The sequence below is a fragment of the Pezoporus occidentalis genome, unplaced genomic scaffold, assembly GCF_034315485.1.
Source record: "Pezoporus occidentalis ecotype Australia unplaced genomic scaffold, CSIRO_AGI_Poc_V1 ctg81, whole genome shotgun sequence".
Taxonomy (NCBI): Eukaryota; Metazoa; Chordata; class Aves; order Psittaciformes; family Psittacidae; genus Pezoporus; species Pezoporus occidentalis.
The window spans coordinates 4,201,092-4,224,365 of NW_026916170.1; the positions used below are offsets into that span (position 1 = coordinate 4,201,092).

The 23,274-nt window shown below is 40.6% G+C and overlaps 1 protein-coding gene and 1 long non-coding RNA gene across 2 annotated transcripts in view; both read left to right on the forward strand.

Annotated features, from left to right (window-relative positions):
• Window positions 1-11,669, forward strand: part of MSL3 (MSL complex subunit 3) — a 48,687-nt gene extending 37,018 nt beyond the window's left edge. Inside the window, exon 13 of the mRNA XM_062603713.1 lies at window positions 11,645-11,669. Within this exon, the coding sequence (XP_062459697.1) occupies window positions 11,645-11,654 (10 nt within the window). The 3' untranslated portion in view covers window positions 11,655-11,669. The remainder of the gene's footprint in view (window positions 1-11,644) is intronic.
• Window positions 11,670-15,094: 3,425 nt separating this feature from the next.
• LOC134155985 (uncharacterized) lies at window positions 15,095-21,731 on the forward strand. The gene is made up of 2 exons (XR_009961794.1): window positions 15,095-19,464; window positions 21,173-21,731. It is a non-coding gene; the product is annotated as an uncharacterized LOC134155985 (long non-coding RNA).
• Window positions 21,732-23,274: the final 1,543 nt, after the last annotated feature.

The window sequence follows — 23,274 nt, forward strand, 5'->3', positions numbered from 1 at the left end:
TTAATTCTATAATAACTATAATTCTAGAACTTAATTCTCTAATATGTCAGAGAAGGGGTTTGACCACTGACTGGCTGTTGGCAGTATAGTTTTTCAGTATAATGGCTGATTTGCTGTTGAAATTATTTTTACTTCTAGAGATAAAGAGCCTCTCTGTCTGTCAGCGTGAATGATTTCACATGATTTTTGGGTCTACAGCTGTTAACAGACTTCAAGATCACCAGTTAGGAAAAATGACTCAAGGCAGATTTCTTTATTGCAGCTTCATTTTTCATATTTTGTTTTTCTCTGGTGATTGCAGTAAGTCTGTCTGCTTTAAATTTAATTAAAGCATTTTAGCTTGGCAGGGTGACATAATTTCATAACATATAGCAGTTTTCCAATATGAAAAAGTTAATTCAAGTGCTTACTCTGAAAAAAACCTTATTTATCTCAAATGAAATGACAGATTTTCCTCACATATTTAACCTGAGTTTTAAATCATTGAGTTAGGGGTTAAGTGTATTGCAGAATTAAGCAAACCCTGGAAGGCTCCAATTATTTTACTGGAACTTCAAATGTATTTCATACTTCCTAAAAAGTTTTCTAAATATATTGGCTGCTGCTTATAAAATAGCACTGAGAGTAGTGAGCAGTGAACGCATAGTAAATCTCAGTTGATTTATATTATTTGGAGATGTACTGCATCACCTTTTTAGATGATGCATTCATGCCAATGCTATCATCTTACCATAACTACCGGATAGTGTTCTTTTAGGGCTTTCTGGTTTTTATGAAGTCACTGCCTTTCAGTCTAAGTGCCTTGCTATTTTAATTGATCTCAGTATAAAAGCTGTCTATATTTTTAGGGTTACAACTGTAAGCACTCTGACATAGAAACATACACTTCTCTTGTTTCAAAAAACATATCTCCTTTCATGAGTATCTATCTTGCCTGGACCTCTTGCAAAGTGTGTAGAGTTATCAGAATGGAAGCGTTAATAATTTGTAGAAGAAAATGTAAGATGAATATGCAGTCTTCAGCTTCAGTGTTGAGTTCCAGCAGCATGAAGGCTTTGCAACATACTTTTAGCTTTTCTCTTTTGGATTAAGCACAGTCCCAGATGTCCTGTCAAAATAGCTAGATGGTGATAATTATTATGCTTGTTAATTACCACCATTTTCTGTTCCATAAATTATTGGTCTTCCATTTTCTCTTGTTAAGCCTCATTCACTGAAACACAGCCTCCCATTTCATACCTCATTCCTGCTGAGAGCTAAGAGCAAGTGTGGAGTCAGCTGAGCTGAGGAATGGTAGTTCTTTGCACTGCAGAAGCTCCATCAGATAGTAATGGCTTTGCCTTTTCTATGGGTGATGCTTGGGAGTGAGAGAAAACTTCAAAATGCTTCATGCTGTGTCAGTGTCTGAAAGCTCAGGTTCACAAAAGCATTTCTCTTTGGTCTAGAATTTTCAGACAATCTCTTTGTTTTACCTGCTCAATGATCTCCAGCCCTGAGGAAACATCCTGTGCTTAAGGTAGTTTGATATTTCTGGTTTTGAATTCCAAAGGCAAGGTGTCTAAGAAGCATCAGATAAATGAAAGAGAAGTAATTTTATCTTTAGAAATGAGAATATATTTGTTTCTAAGCTCAAGTATTTTCAAGCTTTATTTTCAGTATCGAGTGCTATATTCGTGGCTTATAAAACTTGCTGAGTATCATAAATACATTGAGCAACTCAACTAGAGTAGAGCTATCTAGAATGTCACCAGAGAAATGTTCCTAAAATAATGATACAAGTACAATTTTGTGTGCTCTTTGCTGGGGAGGTTTGTTTGGTTTAATGTAAAACAAGTTCAAAGATTGCAAAGGATGAGTAATCAGACATTGTCAGTAATTTAAATGTGGCAGGAATCACTGTCTGTGCTTCTTTCAATGATGCTCCAGCTGGGAGACTGCAGTTGTATGCAAAATATCATAAATATTGCCTTATTAGAGTGAGTTGTGGAAGACTGGCCAGAAGAACCAACAGATTTGCCCTGGGGGCTTGATCTTTAAAGGCTTTCTTTTGAAAATACAGCAGAATGCCTAGGGGCATCAGTCAGGGTCATCATTGCTGAAGTAAACCACTTTCTGATTTTTTTTTATTCCAAAGTATGCTGTGGGGCAAAAAAAGACGTAATGGCAATTACAGAGTTCCATTTTCCAATAATAATAAATGCAGAACAAAAACATAATCCTGAAAGTGCTTAATCAGCACAAGATATTGAGGGCAAGAAAAATATTGATTTGAAAAATGGGAATTGATTGGCCTTTTCAGTAAAAAGTCTCAGAACAAGTGAAAACTGCAACTTGAAGAGAAAGACAGAGCAACTATTCAATGCCCACTTTGCCCTTTCTTTAAATAGGGTTTGGGAGTGCCTTTCCTCTCACTGCAGAAGTGTTTGATAGTACACAAACACATTTGTTGGTTTGTGTGGTGGGGTTTTGGTTTTATTCTTATGTAATTTTTTTTTTTCTCCAGTGAGTGCTGCAGAGAGACAGACGCCTAAGCAATACTCCTGTCTCAATATCTCTGGGTTTACCCATTTGCTTGCCTTGGATATTGTCTTGGCATCCTTGTCTTTATGCAAAGTGAAATGAAGCATCAGCTGCAAAGTGAAATGAAGCATCATCTCAAGTTTAACTTAGCTGCCAGAAAGACAGTTTTCTTTGCAAGTAAACAGAAGTTAGTGTATACACTCTGACATGTCTCAAGGCAAGTGAAGCTCTGTTTTAGACATACATCCATAACTTTGTATGCCTTTTGCATCTTGTTGTCATTCTGCCTTATATTTCTACATTTCCTGCACCTCAGATAACATACGACAGGAAAATAAAAGCTAAAATGCTACTGCACTGTTAAATTAGGATACTGCCTTTTGACTTTTAGGAGCAGGTGTGTTTTTTTTGTTATGTTTGGTACGCTTTTCTGCATTCTTTTCCACATTTCCGAAATCCATGCTCTACAATTAAATTCTTAATTAACCAAGAAATTAAGGTTTTGGTTTTGGTGGGATTCTGAATTTATTTGGAATTTTGTGGGGTTTTATGACTTACGTAGAGAATTTTTATCAATCTCTGTATCTCTTTTGATCCTAAGCAAAAAACCAAAACAGCAACAAACATACCTCCCTCTCCTTTCCCTAATCAACCATCAAACCCACACCCACCCCAAACCCCCAAACCACAAAATAACAACCACCAAACCCAGGTCTTCTTACAATTAGGTCGCTAACACAGACTGAAATTGAAGTTGGACAATGCAGCAGTGGGGAGAAACACAAATTTTGGCAATGTGAATGCTTTGAACTGTCAGTGGAGCTTATGAAAGTGGTAACATAAAAATAGAAAATTTCCAGCCACTTCTTAATAGTGGCAGTTGTAGAAGCTTAGTTTTGCCTTTAGAGCTTGGGAGGAGCTGGGGAAACTCAGTCTTAAGCTACCAAAGAACATCAGGGCTGGAAAAGAAGCATGAATCCATAAGGGCCTTTGGGAGAGAAAAAACAAATCAACAGAAGCAAGCTAATTTCTGGTGGACAGGCAGGTTATGCTGGTTATGTTCACTGGCATCCTCAAGCAAGAACAGTGGAAAACGGTTCATTAATTGCAGCTGGAAATATTAAATGTGAAAGGCTGCCACCAGGGTCAACTCAGGTTTGTGACAATGATCATTTTACAACTTGCATCATGTCCATTTCCCAGCAGATTCCCTTCTGTTTACAGAATAAATAACTTCTTGCAGTTGCCAAGTAGTCTTGGGCACACAAATACCGACAATGTTGCTGCTACTCTTAATGTGGCCAAGAGACCCCTTAGAGTCAAGAGAAACCAACCTTACTCACAAGGAAGGTGGGTAAGTGATAGGATATGCTTGTTGCAATGAGAAGATAAGGCAGCCCCAAAGCCCCTAAAGACCAAGTGGAAGCATACTCTGTGATTGGGAAGCTATTGAATATTTTAGAGCCGGAAAAGCAGTAGAGTAAAAAGAATAGTCGTGTTTCTTCTAGTAGAAATAAATAATTGCATAATAAGAGACAAATCTTTTATTCCAGCCTTTATATGTTGACAAGAATAACATACATTTTTTACTGCTATTATTTAATAACTTAATTTCTAGAAACAATAAAAGTATCTTTAATGTTTTGATTTTAATGAAAATCAGGAAAATGGCACTTCATGGCGTAAAATATTTTGCTTCAGTATGTGAAAAGTTTTTTCCTAATTAATTTATAAAACTTTGTAAATTAAGAGCAACAAGAGATTCTTCGTGGTTTTGCTTGAGAGTATCTAGATTAGAGACCTGCACTGGCCCGTTTGTCAGAAGTGCTGAACACCCTTTTTATGAACATCGTCAGCTTTATGTAAAAGCTATCAGCATGGACATTTGAAAATAGAGATTCTTAAAATCACAACTTGCCTTCCAGAACATCACTCTACACTACTGCAGGAAGTCTGGAACCATCCTCAAAAAAAAATGGTAGAGGATTTAAGCTGCTACGTAAGTGTAGCAGCAGATGATAGCAGTTCTTCCTTCCTTGGCTGTGTTTTTTCTGACCTTCTTTACTTAAAAATATAAAATGTAAATTGATTTGACACTGTAATTCATTGCTACAGTAGCTCCATCATAGAAGGGCTGAGATCTGCAGAGTGTGCAGAAGTGTAAAGCTTCAATTTAGATAAATGAAGTACTTGCGTGTAACAATGCCTACAACAATAATTTTATCTGAGAATGATAGCTAACACTTATGGTACAATTTTTATGAAATACATGAATCATCTGTCTTTTGGGGAACCCACTGTAACTTCCTTCTCCTGATTCTGTGTTAATATAACAATGTAATTTCTGCTTCTCACCCATCCTCTGGAGAGAAAAATAGTAGCAAACACCAGCATTTAATAATCACAGACTTCAGAACAAAATACATGTGCATCAAAAACATACAAATAGGCTGGGAGCGTGCAGAGTTATGGAGGAAAGAACAGCATGTTCCTCAAAATATGCAAGCACCCGTTTGGAGGGATGCTGTGGGCAGAACTGCCGTGGAGGTTGGCACCTTGTGGTGACCTGATTGGTGCGCCAAGGCTTACTGTGGATTGTTCTGGACCAATGGCTTCCACAGCAGTAGATGCTAGTGAGATTAGTCAGATAGCTTTCATGTTTCATCCTTCGGAAAGATCCTTGGAACATGTTCCTGCTATCAGGGGAGAGAAATTTTTTGGATGGGATGCTTGCCTAGTGTATAGCAATCTGGGCAGAATGGATATCTTTGGATTGCTACAGTTCATCTAGCATTTGATTTTTATCTGGAGACAGGATTAGGGCTGCCAAGACAGTTTCTTGGCCTAGTTACCTTTTACACTTTGAGTTCTCCCTGGAAAACCGTGCAGGCATAGCTGGGGATGTCTTCAGTTAGAGTAAGGTGCCACGTGGGTTGACTATATTGTTTGATCAGGTTTTGTGTGTGTGTTTCTTTTGTTTATGCCTACAAATAGACCATATGGTCACTTTCAGATTAAAAGCCTTATTGGAAAACTATGGGTACTTGTTTCCCAAGTACACCGTGAATAATGTGTGAATAACCCGTTACATTTTCTTTTTCAGAAGGGTATTTTCTAATGCTTTGTCCAGATTGAATAAGGAAAATTTACCAATTCTTTTAATTTCCTGTTCTCCATGCACTAAGTTAATGGTTAGCAAAGTAGAACAACAAGTTGGCATAATTCAGGAATGCTTGGCATTACAAAATCACAACAGGGTTGGAATCCCAGCAATCTTTTCCCTTAAGAAAAAAATTATTCTTTTTTTTAAATGATCCTTTTCATTTGGGATTAAATGAAGCCTATTGGAACAAAAAGTAAGTGTGGGTAGAACATAATTGATATTGCTTACTGCAGTGAAATAATTTGTAGATTGAACTGATTCAGATTTCAGAAAATTCTGAGCATAATTTGGACATTTAGGTTGTGAACTGCAATGCCTGTGGGGTCAGTACAGCCCTTCTGTTGTCCCAGTGGTCTGCAAATTAGGGACTCCCTGGAGATCTGGATCAGCCTGTCTGTATGTGGAAAGCATCCTCTCATATTCAAATCAGATTTCACCTTTCTTATGTCTCATTCTCCCCTAAAATCCATTGCCTATTTAAGAACATAATGACAAGAACTGCAAATAAGCCTGTGTTTTGTGCTGTTACATTTTTGATTGTGGAAAAAACAGGGGCTTCTAAAAGGTTAGTGATTAAAGTCCCAGGTTGAATGTAACTGAGTTTCTCTGATCTATGGTTGGACTAATAGGAGAAAGTGCAGTTACTTTTTGTTTGGCACCTTTTATTGCATGACTTTGGTGATATTCTCAAGCTTGCATTTGAGACAGTCTCTGCCACGCCACTGCTTCTTGAGAGCACATTTCATTTCACTTTGGCGAGGAGATTCAGTGTGCCTAACATCGGTGCTCAAATCCTTCATGCTGTCAAGAGTGAAAAATAATTCCTTCTCTATGCCTTCTGCCACATACACAGATGTACAAACACATCCTGGAGCAAAATCCTGAGCACGCTGAAATCTAGCAGGGCCATTAAGGTGGGGATGGAAGAGCATACATATATATGTAGTACATATCTCCAATATGAGAAGTAGGATTTATTCTAAGAAGAAAGAAGAGAGATGAAGTAAAACCACAGCTGGTAATTTGATGGATTTGTATTGATGAATGAAAAATAGCATTAATTAGTTATCGCCAAAATTATCAGTGTTCTACTTCTGACTGACATGTTTCTTGATGTCTTCAAACTGAATTCTTGTTAATTTCCTCATAAATAACACCTTTTTTTTTTTTTTTTTAATATATGCTCAAAGCCTCCATGTGAGGCAAGACTTATTAGAGATGTCCAAAGATGTTGAACCTCACACTGGTCAGGTTTTGAAATAGCTGATTCCTGTCCACGCTGCTGCCCCATGGTAAGAGGTGACACATATCTGATTGTTACTTCTTCAAAATGCAGTACACGCACGCAATGAATCTATGCTGGGTTTGTTTGGGATAGAGCTAATTGTCTTCACAGGAGCTTGTATGGGTTTGTGTTTTGGATTTGTGTTTTAGAACAGTGTCCTAGTGATTGCTGGGCCGTGCTTACACAGACCCAAGGCCTTTTCTGTCCTTTAGAGGAACAGGAGGAAAGGGAGGACTTTTGGAATGATGGCATTTGTCTTCCCAAGTAACCTTTCCCATGATGGAGCCCTTCTTTCCTGAAGATGGCTGAGCACCTGCCTGCTGATGGGAAATAGTGAACAAATTCTTTACTTTCTTTGCTTGTGTGTACAGCTTTTGCTTTACCCATTAAACTGTCTTTATCTTAACCTGAGGTTTTGCACGGTTACCCTTCTGGTTCTCTTCCTTGTCCCACTGGTGGGGGAATGAGTGAGTGGCTGTGTGGGGCTGAACTTCCTGCTGGGGTTAAACTATGGCAGAATCAATTTCACACTCTTTTTACCAAGATAGATAACATGATTAGCTCAAGGTTGCAAAATGAGTCAGTGATGGGTGTTGCTATCTGTTGGGATCTCAAATATTTAATCTATAGGGGAAATCTGTATCTATCACAAGCAAGATTCTTGGCCTGAATGGTTGGCAGAACTGTGTGACAGGAAATGACAGAAAAGGGTGAGGTCAACTTAAAGGAAACATCAGATTCCATCAGCTGACTCATTTCACAAAGAAAAACTGGTACCCTAACTCCTGCCAGCTACTTACTAAAAATCAAGTATTCAATGTTGTTTATTAAAATGCAATCATGAAGTATTGCCTTCTGTTCTATGCCTCCACACTAATAAGCAAGATATTTAGTAAATCAACTGCTTCCAACAAACAAGAGCCAGCTAATGAATATGAAACCCCTTTTGCAGCACTATAAAAGATTATCCAAAACAATGAACGCATCTAGAAAACAATAGAGCTAGCTGTTTCTACTAGCATTTCATTTGCATGGATGCAGTTGGCAATTACTTAGAAATTGTTGATGTTTTAGAAATCTATTTGTAGCATGGCATACTGAATATTGAAAGTTTTTTTAAAAAGTGGGTGACATAATTTGCAGTGTGCTTTAGGGAGGAATTAATTTTTCATAGCAAAGCAAATGCCTTCTTCATAAATGTCTTGGTAGACCAACGGTACAAAGGAAACTATGAAACGAGCATAATGACACTGTGAGACTGTCACAGTGGTGGCATCTGGTCTACGTTTCCATTTGCTCTTTTATCATGTAAGTTTTCAAATCTAAGGGCCATCTTTATTATTTTCTGTTTTGCAGTACCTAGCAGAAGCAGATTCTTGTCCTGAACCAGCTGTTCATGATTTCATGTATCCACCCTAGGATTGCTGTTGCCTGGCAGCTTTGCTCTAGAGTCCGTCATAATGCTCAGTGCTTTCACCCAGGACTGGGCATCCTCATCCAGGCAAGGTGGTGTCAAGAAGTGAGAAGGTCTACCTGTTTGGAGCAGGGAGGAGAGGACATGGTTAGGAGATAGGTATGCCACCTGACTGACTAAATATAAAATAAAATGTGGCTTTTGCACATGGATTGTATTCACGCTTTTGCACTAAGTGGCACCAGACACACAGGTAGTCATCTGGTAGGCATGTGCTCAGCAGTACCACATACTCTAGATCAAATTTGTCACCTAGGATAACATGACTGTAGTAAAGCCAACCACTAGCCTGTAGTGGGGTCAGATAAGGTCAGGGATGAGCATCAGTGTGTCAGGAAGCATTCAATGTACAGCTGCAAGACCCATGGGCTTTTGCAGAGTGGAGTGTTTGGCATCTCCCCACCAGTCTTTCCAAGCAACCTGCTGCAGGAAAGGGCAAAATCCTTATGGAGGGACCTTCTGAATAACCAGGCTTCACCCACATGATATTGCTTCAATGGCTGTTTTACATATGGCAGAAGACTCAGGCAAAGGGTCCCCTGCAAACATTGATCTTGGGCCGATGTTATAGGAACAAATTTTTTCTGACCAAGCTCCAGGGTTTTTGAGGAGCTCGTGTCAAACTTGCAAGCGAATTGGATAAATACAGAAGGAGTTGAGGCTTCAGCATCAATTTGTACCTGAAGGATTGTAAAGATTTTATATATAAGATATGTAAATGAAAATTCAATAAAAGATCTGCAGGTGTAAACCTCCTCTTGTGTCTTCCTCCACAGACATTCTTTGAGTTAATTAATTCAGAGTATAGTAGCTATACTCTGAAGGATAGCTGCCTTCACCATGGTACCGATGTGCGAATATATCTATATCTGCTCTGGCATGGTTGCTTCTGTCTCAGCTAAAATTCCAGATTTTTTTCTGTTAATATCACACTGTGGTTGTCCACCCTTCAGCTAAAGTTACTGTGGGAGGCATCATCATCATCATCATCATTATCATCAACATTATTATTATTATTTATTATTTTATTTTCTCTTTTATTACTTTTTATGGGCAGTGGCTCTATACAGTGGCTGTGTCTGAGTTAGTCACTCTGGGCTCCATTGCAGTGCTTGGAGATAAAAAGGTAGGCTGAAGTACGATTTGTCTTCAGCATAAATTGGTGAGTCAGATGTAGAGCCTGGGGCAACCAACTCAGATACACAAGTTTACGTTGTAAAATCTGAAGTTGAAAGAGACGAAGCCATTCTCTGTGTGTGACCACTGTTTACCTCACTGTTTCCTACTGTCACATTGCTGTGTATGTTCCTGCTGCTTCCCCTCCTTCCACTTCCCGTCTTTCTGCCATCTCCTTTTGATTGTATAATTCACAGAACAGAGAAACTGATACTCCACTTTTTGCACTACGCCAAACACACTGGTACTCTGGCCTGTAAACAACTCCAATACAAATTACTGTAATAAGCCTCGTTAACAACATGTTCCCATCAGGAGGAGGGTACTTAAACACATTTATAAAACTAAGGATGTGCTTATGTTCCACTGAAGACATTACAGAGGTATACACTTAAGACTTCAATATGTCCTATTTTTTTAACCTGGCTTGTAACTTGCTTGTCTGAAACAGTTGATCTAAACCTCTGCATCAGCCCCAAGGAAGGGGCAGCCTACATGTTGTGATCAGGAAAATTACCGTTTGACTACTATTGACATTTCCTTGGCCCTTCATCACCAGGGTGTGATTGCCCACAGTCATGCCTTGCCTTTCTATTGTATCTCATTCCAGTCAAGAATCTCAACATGTTTTGCAAATGACACCAGATTCAGTGAGAAGCTGAGCTTCTTGGTAGTTGATTGATTAGCTGTCTTCTTAATAACATCTACCCTTTCTGTAAAATCTGGGCTTACACATTAAGGCTCAAGTTTGATTTGGCAGCAGATTTCACATTCATTCTCTTTGTGCAGCTGACAGTAACTATTGCTGGTGTTAAGTTTGGAAAACAGAGTTGTGGTGTTTTGAATCCTTATATTTAATCTGTAGTGCTCAGGTTTGCACAATGTGCAGTTCCCATCTTCACCGGCTTTGACAGAGCTGAGACAAAAAAAGTCTACCCTATATCTGCAGGTTTATGACACAGGATGCACAGTAGTAACAAGGCCTTTAACAAAGTGATGGTTTAAATAGGGTTTGTCAGTTATTATAAATGACTTCCATTTTTAAGCAACTCTAGGTTTGCACAACTTCTTCATTTTTGAGACAAAAAAAGTCTACCCTATATCTGCAGGTTTATGACACAGGATGCACAGTAGTAACAAGGCCTTTAACAAAGTGATGGTTTAAATAGGGTTTGTCAGTTATTATTGTTTCTAAATGACTTCCATTTTTAAGCAACTCTAGGTAGGGCTTATTGGTTGTGCTGTTTCTACGATGCAATGTGATCTTACAGTCCAATTGAACAGTGCTCTCCAGCAGTGTTTCTCCGAATTTTTATGCAAACAACATGAGAACAAGCTGTGTTATTGGGTTTTTCTCACTGTCAAAACATTTAGCACTCCTATCCAAGCTGGTTCTGCAATCTTGCTTACAGAAACAAAATATTGTGTGTGCAGAGGGAATGGAAAGTGCAAACAGTCTGTTCCAGAGGTCACTCACTGCTTTCTGCCCGAGGTGATGGGCGATGGAACGGGAGAACTAGAATGTCTGGGTGGGTCTACTTTTAAAATTCAATTCTTAGTATAATTTATCCAGAGTGAAATATGGGTTTTATGCCTTAAAAATTCCTTGCTGTGTTATGGGAACGAAAGGTGCATACAGGAAGAGAGAAACTGTCTGGAAAATTGCGGGTTAAGCCATTGTATCCTCCATTTATTGATTGTTAGCACTGGCAGAAGCAATGTGTTTTGAGGTTCCTTCAACACTTCAGTACTAATTTGTCTGCCATTCACACATGTAGATGTTACAAAAGGAGAGAAAGCTGCTTAATGATGTTCCTTCATAAAGGTTTTTTTAAAAAATCTGTTTTTATAAGGAAAGGTTAAAAATCAATGTCAATAAAAGTACAACAATCATACAACTATTCTTTGAAAAAAACCTTATTAGTCTCTCTTTTATTTTAGACTATAAGGAAGCAGAGCTTTTGATAGATTAATTAGAAGCTGAAATGTGTTTATTACTTTCTTTTTTATATCTTCTCTTGATCAGACTGACTTGATCTGCTCATCTCATCTTTGAGCTCATTTCATCAGGGACCGATGAAGGGCTTTGAAGGAATCTGTGATGCCTAATAAAACTAGCTTTCTAAAACTTTGTTTTGGACTCCAGCTCCAGATATTTCTCTTTGGCTTAGAGGAGGGGAAGGTTTAGAGGAGAAAGGAGAGCTGATTTCCACGTTCCAAATTCTACCCACCTTCCTGCAGCCTGACTCACCCATCCACTAAGAGAAAAAGATTATTCCAAATGAACAAAGGTAGCCAAATATGTCCTCTGTAGGGACACTTTTATGAAAACAATAATTTTGTTGTTTAAGAATTGATCTCCTGTTCTCTCATTTGAAGCCAGCTTTGTGTATGTGACAGAATTATTGTCTCAGGAGCAAAATACAGTATTGTGTGAAAAGTGAGTGCCTGGTAAATACTGAAACAACTGCCTAGTCCTGAGGAAAATGTCACATTTATGACTGGGGGACAAACAGGTACATAAAATTCAGTGTGTTAGTGGACATCATAGTGTAATCTCACTGATTGCTGTCTTGTTACCATCCAGGAAGCTCAAATAACTCTGTTTTTCAGAGATATAATAGAAGCCGATCTACTGAGATAATGACTTGGCAAGAGCCCACTGGTTTACAAAATATGCAGGATCAGGTTTTCAAGCAATCCTTCAAATCTAAAATTGAGAGAGGTGGTTTGAGCCCAGCCTTCTTCTGAGAGAGGTGGGTTGAGCCCAGCCTGGAAGAGCTCTGCTCTGTTTGTAGTGTACAGTGGGTCAGGGGATGGCAGCAAGCCGGGCACTGAGCTGCTGGGAAGGCATGCATGCTCTCTTGCTGCAGGTCCCTCATTTCTCATTCCTATTTGTTCTCCTTCCACCAGATTTACAGGGGAGTCAGAAGCATCTCATGCTGTCCATGTGGTTTTTCTCTCTCTTTTGGGCTTGGAAAAGATGGCATATCTCTGAGCAAATGCTCCTCCCTGCCAGCACAGCCACATTATAGATGGAGGTAGTGCCCATTTGGCGGATAGCTGTGCTTCAAGAGGAAGGGAAAACCAAGTTTCTGGTGCTGCTCTTTACCCCAGCCTGTAAACTGAGAGAGGGGCAGCCCACACACAACTAATGAGAGCCATAGTGGCACAGAAATACAGGGTGGTGCTGCCTGTCCCCAGAGCTGCTGATACCATTTGGACTGTCAGCTTCTGTTCACCAACACACATGGGTGCTGGCAGCTCCAAAGCTGAGTTCACACGTGACACTCACAAGTTAAGCCTGATGTGCTGCTGTTCTTCTAATGACAATTGTTGGGTTTTAATGATAAGAGTCAACTGTGTTTTCTCTTTCTTTCTCTGAGCTAATGAGCCTCCGAAGATGGGAAGAATTAAAAAGCAGTAATGAGACTTGATATAATTTTACCCATCTAGTTCAATGAAAGAAATAAAGGCTCAGCTTCACTACAGCTGTATGTAAAATTTATGGGGAGCTGAAGTGCAGCTATGCTAATAATAAAAGCAACAATACTCCTTGATTCCTGGCTTTTCTGTATTAGGCTTCTCTTACCAGAGATAATGAGGAGCCCAGAAAGTATTTCCAGTGAGAGAACTGGTTTGCTTTTATGGAGATATCCTTTCATGTTGGAAGTAAAGCGCTATAAATGATTGAACAATGAGGTATGTTTCTGATTAGAAGGTAAAATCCAATTCTGTCTCTAGGATACTGACTTGTTCTTTGCTTTTGTGTGACTTTGGATGATTTGTGTCTCTCCCTGTCTTATTTCTCTTTCTACCTCCCATCTATCTAGATTGCAGTCTTTTGTGGTTATTGACTACCTCTTAACTTTCATACAGTGTCCAGTTTAGGGAAATCTCAATCCCAGCATGGTGATTCAAACACTAAAAGAAAGAAAATTCAGTAAGCAGTGACCAATGTTCTCCTCTCTGACACAGTTTGTGTTAAAAGGGCTAGAACTGTGAGCCCGTAGGAGCTGCAAGGGAGTCCTCTGAATCAGAATTAGGATGTGTCATTGCACTGGTGACACTTGTTTTGGGGTAAAATCACATGCCTATAGTCAGTAGGTACCTAATGGAAGGGTGACATCCAGAGAAGCCTGAAAGTATTGAAGGTACTGTGTGCCTGAGAATCCCTACCTGCAGACACAACACCCTGCTGCTTTCACACACACCTACCCCCCATCCCTTTCATGGTGGCCTGCATTCAACTTGCAAATTGTAGGTTGTGCCTTTGCTGACTCCTGAGGGAACACCATAGACTTATGCTGAGCACTACCATGTGCCATCTCAAAAATCCTTTTCTATATAATGTAAAAACAAAAAGCTATTGCATCTTCCCTCTCTCAAAAAGTCAGACACAATACAACTTCTCAAAGTTCCATATGTCCATTAAAATGTATTTTTGAAGGCTACCTGTGAATGAAAAGCTTATTGAGTTCATGGTGACCTAGAAGATCCTGATCATCCTCTGGAAAACCTTACAGTACATCACATAATTGCTTTAGAAATATTCCTCACTTGATTTATGCTCTAGAAAGGAGCAGAGCAAAACCGATTTGACTAATTACAAAGACACTGCCTTTTCTTCTTTATCTGTGAGAAAAGATAAGGTTTCTATGTTTTTGTTCTACCTTGTTACACAGTATGAAAATTAACAAAGTTATTCTGATATACCCATTACACAACACCTTTTGTTTCCCTTTTTCATTCACAAACTTTGTTTTTCTCTCCAAAATAATTAAGACGTAGATAAGAAAGAAAATAATGGATGTTGTAACTCACACAATTTCTGCTTTGCTCTTCTGAAGACTGCATGTGCAGGCACAAATGCTAATCTTAAAATTAAAAGAAACCTCCCTACATTACAGATGTACTTCTTTCTTGTTTCTGTCTCCTTTCCTTAATGTTTGAATCATAGAATCAGAATTGTTTGGATTGGAAAGTACCTTAAAGATCTTGAATGTTTCCTAGTGTTAAATGTACAATCTTTATTGTCCTGTATGGTTTCTCCCACTCTCTCGTCCCTCTGTCCTGCATCTCTCATTTAAGGGTGTCTTTAACATTGGAAAGCAAATGATCACTGATATGGCCAGTGCACTTAGACCTGTATTGCCTGTGATTCACGTGTGATATCAGGCCACCATCTTATTGGATTTCTTCTACTGATATTGGTCTTTCACTTGTGCCCTACCGTTGATGAAAAATTAAAACTCTCTTTGGCTTCTCTATGCTTTTATTGAATATAATAGCAGGGAAAAGGAATTTATGGCACATATACCTAAGCACCCAGTGAATTGTCTATTCATAGGTATCAGTTTGAAGGTGAGGTCTATAAATGGAGCCCAAGCCTGGCCAACTACCTCTGCATGGTGAGCAATGCTAGATGCTATCTATCTGCTCCCTCCTGGCTGGGAAAGGGTACGATTGCGCTACATAAAGGGTGGGAATATAATTTTCCCCAGTAATTTCCCTACCTGGACTGCTTAGATGGGTTTGCAGTCAGCGGAGGCTTTCAGTAGGAGTGTGGTGTAGCAACAGAGAATCTGCTATTAGATATTCTTCAGGGCTTTTTACTTTCACAAGCTCTAGAAAGGGGAGAGTATACCAGAGCATGCTCAGGGCAGGTGGAGCTTTCTAAAATGCCTTTGTTGGATGTTTATCTTTTTCAAAGGGAAAAGGAAGAATTAATAGGGATTTTCTGATGTGTTTTGTAAGGGCTCTCAACAACAGGCAAGCTGTCTTGTTTGTCTTTTTCCTTGTCCTTCCTTTAACTATCTCTTCTTTCTTTAGCTATCAACTGGATTTAAGATAGTGGGATTTGTGTACAATGCTTTGCTGAGTGGCTGTGTACCACGTGAATCATCAGCACATATAGCCTGCTGGTGTGACTCTGTTGTACATCACGTTCCTGCTTGCAAAATCTGTCTGCAGAAGAAATTTACAAAGAAAGAGTGCTGATCAGAAAAGGTGCAGGTCTATAAAATTCAGTGGGATACAGACCTATCCATTGTCACAAAAGCTTGCACATCTCTAACTCTGTTTATATGAGCAATCCATGAGTTTCCATGGAATCACTCTTGGAAGTAAAATTAAGACTATGTGTGCATCTCCCTGAGCTGTGTTTAACTTTCCTTAATTGTCATGTCCAAATTATGAACATTACTGCAACAGTCATATGCATAAGCAAGGGGATATTTTCAGGCGTCTAAGATGAAACAGGGTAAATTTTCTTCCTTTCACTCTGAATATCTTCTTCTAAACTGTCTGAAAGAGATCACTGCATTTCTGGGTAGTAATAGCGAGGGGAACAAAGCCAGCTCTGATGCTATTATAGTTAGTGGGGGACCGTGGCCATGCCTGAAGTGGGCAAAACTGTCCCAGGAGGTGACCTGTACAGATAAGGCATTTCCTTTAAATGTCAGCATAAACTGGCTTTCTAGAATAAAGGCATCATTATATTTCTGGATTGATATTTACTTTTAGAAAATAAGTCTCAAAGGAGAAAGAACATTTTGGTGTTTTCTTCCCCACTGTTGAAGTCTTATGTGTAGTAGGTTGCTCAAAGCCACAGAGCCCTTAGGAGTGAGTGGTGACTGTCCCAGCAACACTCTAGGAGGGCCCAATGTCTTCTTGCCTTTACTAAGTTTGTAATACATGTAGGCAAGAGCAGATAAATTGTCCAGCCCCTGGGGCTCACCAGTCATCTGCTACAGACTCCAAATACTAACGCTGCATGCATATTATACAACAAAGTGCTCCTAAATCTCCACTCACTGCTGATTTGCATACATGAAAAACAAAGCAGTGGTAACAAGTCTGGTAGAGTATCTTAACTGGGAATGGGGGCCCAGCACACTCAGGACTCTGAGGAGCCATCTGGTCTCCCAGTGACCACCTACAAATTCGTGCCCTAGTGAGACAAAAGACATTTGCACTGGTACCAGCCATGCTGGGATTTTCAGACTAGAAATGAAGCATGAAGTAAAATGCACCCAGAGCCTTCATTAGGTGAAACAAACAGAGGAGTTGGTGTTTTCAGTAATAATTGCAAAGGACCTCGCAGTCTGTACGATCTGCTCCAGGGGGAGTTTTCTCTCATCCCTGGCAGGATTACCAATGCACCCTCTGCTGCAGCAGTGAGTGGAGTGAACAGATCTCAGAGGGCGGGTGTGGAACTCCATGGCATGTTAGGTGTCTCAAAAATAGGCTCGAATGTTTTATTCTCTTTCTGCTTGTCTTTGATACTATTTATGTTAAGGCAAATCTGGATGTATAATGTTGCCGTAAATAATTGAAGAGCCACAGTCCCTGAAAGTGTTTTCTGTAATGCACTCACAGCCATTTGGAATTTCAGTATGAGAATTGTTGGAACAACTGCAGCGTCCTTATTTTAGATGTGGGAGGAAGAGAGAACACCAAGCATAGTCCAGCTAGGGAGGAAAATTGAAATGTTATCAGATTAAAATGATGCTGTCCAAGATCTTCTTCAGTGCCAGAAGTACCTTAGGTACGTTCCCAAGCTAACTTAGAAAAGGGGAACCTAAAAAAAGAGGGAAGAGGTAACTTTACATCATGAATTCACAAGTGTGTTTTGAAGTTCAGAATAAGAACTACTTTCAAGGTAATTTGTAGCAGTCCAGCAGCTGCTGTGTCATACAGTACTCCATCACTCCTGAGCCATTGAAACACCTCTGATGCAAGACAGCAGTGCCCCAGTCCAGACCCTGCTCACGCTCTTCATTGCTATTTACACTGTGGTTGCACCTAGGAGCTTTAGCCACGTGTCATAGACTTACAGTACCAAATGGAGGTCAAACTAGAATAGAAAGTCCCATTTCTAGACTTACAGTTTTTATATATGCCAAGAGACAGCCAAGAGGAGATGGAGAGACAGAATTGAGCAATGCCCAGCTGGGCTAGCACTGTCATTTGTGCCATGGTCTGAGTGCAGAAGGAAGCCCCTTACTCCTGGGTATGTATCCTCAAAGGCACTGCAGTGAGCTGGTGAAAGATCTGGTTACCTTGCAGAAGCAGCAAGCAGGGCACTGATGAACGATTCTCAGGCTCTGGTTCTCTAGATACCCCAAGACTGTGGCCAGGAGATGGATGCTTTTCCTTCTCCTGGCATCTCTGCTCCTTCCTATCTGCAGTGCCCCCCTCACTCTGCCTTTTCTACCTAGGATGTCATGTAGCCCTACCTTACTAGGCATAGAGTACCTGAGTAGGCTAGTTGTCCTGGTCCAGGCTTAAGCTCTTCTTGCAATGTTGCAGATTTCTCTAGCAGCACCTTTGCCTGAGTGATGAGGCTGTGCTCAAGGATCTTGCACATTTTCCCCTTTTGCACCAGGGCACAACTCAGAGCTATGAGTCCCTCATGCCATGGAGTGGTCTTTAGCACCAGGAGGTACTGAGCTTACTGCAGATTTTTGAAAGAGCTTCTTCTGACAAAGAATTCTTATTTTTGTGCAAAATGTTTCCTGCATTCTCTACTAAATTTGATCTTGTTTTCACAAAGAGAATCTCTAGCCTCTTTAAATTCGGTTTGTGCTAGAGGAGAAGTGTGAAATACATTAAGTGGATGAAAGAAGCCAAACTAGCATAGGGATAGACTGTTCAAGGGACTTAAATTCTAACTATAAATTATTTAAAACTCTGCATCTGAATTTACAATATCCATTTAAATCATCCTGTGTATTCTATAATTTGAGGTAAGACTTAGAGAGACATTCAGCCTGCTGCCCTGTGCTCAGCAGCTCTCTTTCTTTCCTTCTCTTGCTGGTTAAGTACCAGACTGCTTTCTCTTTCCCTCTGATCATTCTACATTTAAAGTTCCCTTTAGGTGGACTTTAAACACTTTGAATGCGAGTTCACATTATTCTCCTGTAAGCAAAAGCCCTCTCCTTTTTTTTTTTTTGAGACTTATGTGCTTAGCCCAGTGCAGACAGAGATACATGAGGAAAGGTACGTATGTGCTTTATTCACTCCCCTGCTAATATTAAGGCTTGATTCAATACCGAGTTGAAGACTGCTGCTGTTTTCCTCATTTTTCACTCGAGAGGGGAATGTGGATACACACAGCCACGCTCATGGTATCATCTTCCTTATCCCTGTAGTAAATTGGCCTGGCTCAGAAAAAGAGGCTCTTTTTCCTCAAATATGAGTGTTAGGCTTGGGATCCAAGGCTCTGCTTACTGACTTGGAGAGGTTTTCAGTCTGCTACTGAAAGTGCTAAATCCTACACTTCCGTTAAGTGGTTGCAGGAAAAACCATCCCCCAGCCATGTGGGTTTTAAAACTATTTTAATATATTTTTAAGTGCTTTAACACTGTCCCTAATACGTGATGGGCAATCTCTAAGCCTGGATGTCAGACAAAATATCAATAAAAGCCATTGCTTCTGCTGAAAAGAAAACCTCATGCGGCTTCTTGTGCAGCCATTGCATTTGTAAATCACTTGGGCACATGATCTCTTAGTGGTATCTTGTTTCCAACTCGCAAAATGATGCAAGGTGATTGGGCTCCACACGCTCACTGCCACTCTCCCCCCTTCCCTTCTCTCTGTGATTTTCCTTCCCCCTAGTTTCTCTGGCAGAGGAAGCCCAGCTTGCACCAGCCTTTTCCAGCCGAGGGGCAGCAGGCGCAGAGTGGTTTCATGTGCTCCTTGCTCCTAGAAAAGGCAGGGTCGGTGATTTGTTCCTGTCTCCATCATGGAGAGAGACTTTGGCGGAGGGAAAAAGCAAACCATCTGCATTCCCTGGGACATCAGCGGAGTCATGGACGATGAGGATGAGAAGCAGTTTTGCCCGTGAGTAAGAACACTTAATTTGGTAGCCGGTTTCCATGTTGGCAGTGGATTCACAGAGCAGGCAAGCCACAGCATTGAGAACTGTCCCCATATTAATGGGGACAGACTGAGGTCCATGTGGTGTCCCTCAGTGTGCCAGGGTGTGCACACAGCAGCAGACCTCCAGCTCCCTCAGAGGGTGACCTTGACAGAGGACAGCCACAATGCGGGCACACTTTGTGCATGTGCAGTGTTGCAGGGAGCTGTGAAGTTTTTGGGAGCAATTGAAAGAGGAAGACAAATCAAAGTAGATGCAGTCCTAAAAGAGCAGATGGAAAAGACAACCCCGGGCTAACTTGTATATTAGTACACATTTATTTTTTTAAAGGGCTGTAGGAAAGTCTGTTTCTTCCTTCTCTTAGAAGGTCAAAAGTTCCCTCCAGTATACAGGAGAGTTGAGAGGGCTTGCTTCTACCTAGATGCCATGTCTTTTGATGTTGAAGACCAGAATATGCAGATGCAAAAACTGCAGCAATGAGAATGGGTTTGGAGGGGAGAGAGAAGGGTTGGCATGAAGAAAATGATGTTGACAGCATTTTAGGCAAAGTCAAATTTTGCTTCAGTTTTAATCTTTGGTGAGATGAGCAGTCCTGGCTGAATTTCAGTGCTAACTGGGGGTGTCTCTTTTGATCATCGTATGCACATCAAACTCCAGCAAAACCTTTAGGACTGCTGAACAATACATAAAGATATTCAGATGTCCTTTGCAATCAATAATATGGGGTTTTAAGTGGTGGGGATGTTTTTCTCATACAGCAACTGTCAGGTGAAAACCTGTATGTCACAACATTTACTGACCTCTGATTTCCTTCTATCTGACCAGGCTTCCCTCATACCTGGTGGGAGCTGGGGTATGGGACAAAGCTGGGCTGCTTCTACCTGCTCTTTAGTCTCTATCATTTTAGATTAAAAAGGATTTTATGGGGAGGAAGTTCTGGGTGTGCGGAGGGAAAAGAGAGGGGAAGGATTTCTCTGCATGCTTTTGGAGGGCTGTGTGTTGATTGATGTGCTAATGTACCTTTGGCCATAGTCTTGGTCATTCAGCTATGACTGTCAACTTCAGAATGTTACTGTTTCTTTTTCTCTGGGATTCGAGGGAATGGAGACAACTGAATCTTCTACCCACAGTGTTCCTCTGAGTCAAGATCATGTACTCAGGCTTGGCAGATGCACTTGGACGTGTGCCCCAGCCTATTTGCTTGTAAGGCTTGGGTGACATGGAGTGTATCTTTGTCCCCCAGGAGTAACAGGGACCAGTCTAAGAGTTGTAACTACACCCAGCAGTTTGTTAGGGTCTTACTGTTAAGTAGTGCTCCAGACATTGCAAGGGCACTGACCACAACCCCTTTCCCTGTCATGCAGCCCTGCAGGGCAGAGAGATGTATCAGGATACATCCCAACTTAGAACCAGGATAAATTATGTCATTGATCAGCCCCTCTGGTGAGGTTTTTGGGAACAGGAGGCTTGAGAGCTGCCCCACAGCACCCATGAATACCAGGGCCTGGGCTTCCCTGTGGGCACATGGTAGAGCTGCCACAGCAACTACTGTTCCCCTACACTGAGGGTAGAGGTTTGCTGGCGGCCATTTCACACAAAGAAGAAGAAGCTGAACTTGAGATAAAGAATTTAATTTTGCTGACATACAGACTGTTCTTTCATTTACCTTAGGAAGCAATGGGAAAAGGAACAAGATGGCACAAACAACATCAGCTTCTCACAAGAATAATTACACTTCTCCTGAGCAAAATGAAGAGCAAAATAAAAACCTGGAAACAACAAATAAAGGAAGTGAGGATACAAATCTTTATAACAGTGAACAGTATACATTTCTTATCATAACAGTCTGCCTTTCTTACTGTACTCAGTTTAGTCTCCACTAAAATAAATCTTGAAGTATGCATTTATACTTGCATGTAAAAGTTTCCACCCTCCCTCCATAACACCACATTCAAAGTCCACAAAGTCAAGGCTACTAATAGTTGAAAACAGTATACCCTAAAGAGATATACAATAAGATATGTGTACAAATGCAATTTTCTTTTGCAATCATGTGCGTATCCTGCCAGAGGAGGTCAACCCCACTATGTTTCGAAATCCAGTGAAGAACAGGCATGTGAGGTGAAGGTACTGAGGGTACAGTAAGCTTTTCTAACTCTTTTTGTGACTTTTTTCATGAACATTTATATCACACGCTGAAATGACATCAAATAGAGTTGCTTTTGACTCCTGTTCTGTGGTGTCCACCTTTCAGGATAAAGCATCTTAAGACATTGAAGTGACTTTAATGTTTCACTTCATTCAACTTGTGTTTTTTTTAATTTATTTTTTTTTGTTGTTGTTGTTGTTGTTTTTTAGCTGAAACTTAGTATTTTCAAATGAATTGATCTAACACTCATTGAGGTCACTGCTAGTAAGATGAACTCTGGCAGTGACACAGCTTGTTTTTCCTCCTCCTGTTCTAGGGTATTCATTTCATATGTGAACAGAAACACAGGAGCTGATTGACTTTCACATTAGGAGGTATCTGTGATTTGTTGGCTGCCTGTGAAACCTTTGGCTCACTGAGACTCTTGCTCCACTTCTCATGAAGCTTCCAGCAGATGTTTATGATGGATTTCAGAGTGGTAGAGAAGCGGTTCAGTGAGCAGTGGAAGCAGTCTTATGCTCTGTTTCCCTTAAGATTTGTGTCTTGAGGTTCAGCCACCATGCAGACACTGGTTCAGCTTGGGTGACTGTCATTTCTCCATCTCACTTCCTCGTTCCATGAATCATGTTCAAACCAAGGACCCTTGATTCTCCTGTTGCTCTGTCAAATCTCCTCAAAATTGGCCAGCAGTTTCGCAAGCTATTAGGAGTGACAGGTAGACATATATATATACAGCAGTGCTAGATAAGCCTTGTTAGGAAACCACAGTAGATAAGTACAGATATCTCTAAAACAGATTACTCTCAGTTTCAGTACTTGGTCTTTGGAGAGGAGTACAATGTGTCTGGGCAAATCCCTAAGAAGTGCCTTCAATTCCTATTAAATTCCACATAAACTCAGGGTTACTCTGCACCTCTCAGGCTCTGGCCAAGGGATTGGATCTCGTTATGATTTTCTGCAGAATTGAGGTGGGTGCTTCAATAGCTATTACAAGTTATTTTGGGGGAGAAATAACTCTTTTGATCATAGTACCTCCTGCCCTTGATTAAACACCTCAGAACTGCAGTGACCCCAGCTGTATTTCAAATTATATGCAGAATTGCACTTAACAATAGGAATCTTCTAGAGTTCATTTGACCATTTCCTATCTCATTTTGGGGCAGATGCTATAAAATGCCTAAAGCAAAAAAAGCTTCACTCTGGGTTGTTCTGTCATGATACAGTGGGACTTGTGATCGGGGCTCCAGGATGAGTGCCATTTTATTTAGGGAGGTCAAATATGCATTCCTGAACCCACCAGTAGTAATTAGCTACTTCACAGCTGGCTAGAAGCAGTTTTACCTGTCTTATTGCGTAAGGCCCTTGAGTTAGTTGGCAGGTGCCTAGTGCTGGTGGGCAACAGGAGGTTGGGAAAGCATGGAGGGAGAGAAGGGGGGTTTGTGGTGAGGTGGCTTGTGCCCCACAAGGGGCTGTGGGGCTGTTTCTGCAGTGGCCAAAGGCCGGTCTCAGGTGAGAGAAATTTTGGCTCAGCTGAGAGAAATTTTGTCTCAGCTGTGGCTGGGTCTGGAGGGAAGAAGGCTGAGAGGCAGTATGGAGCATTTGATGTGGTGATGAACAGTATGTT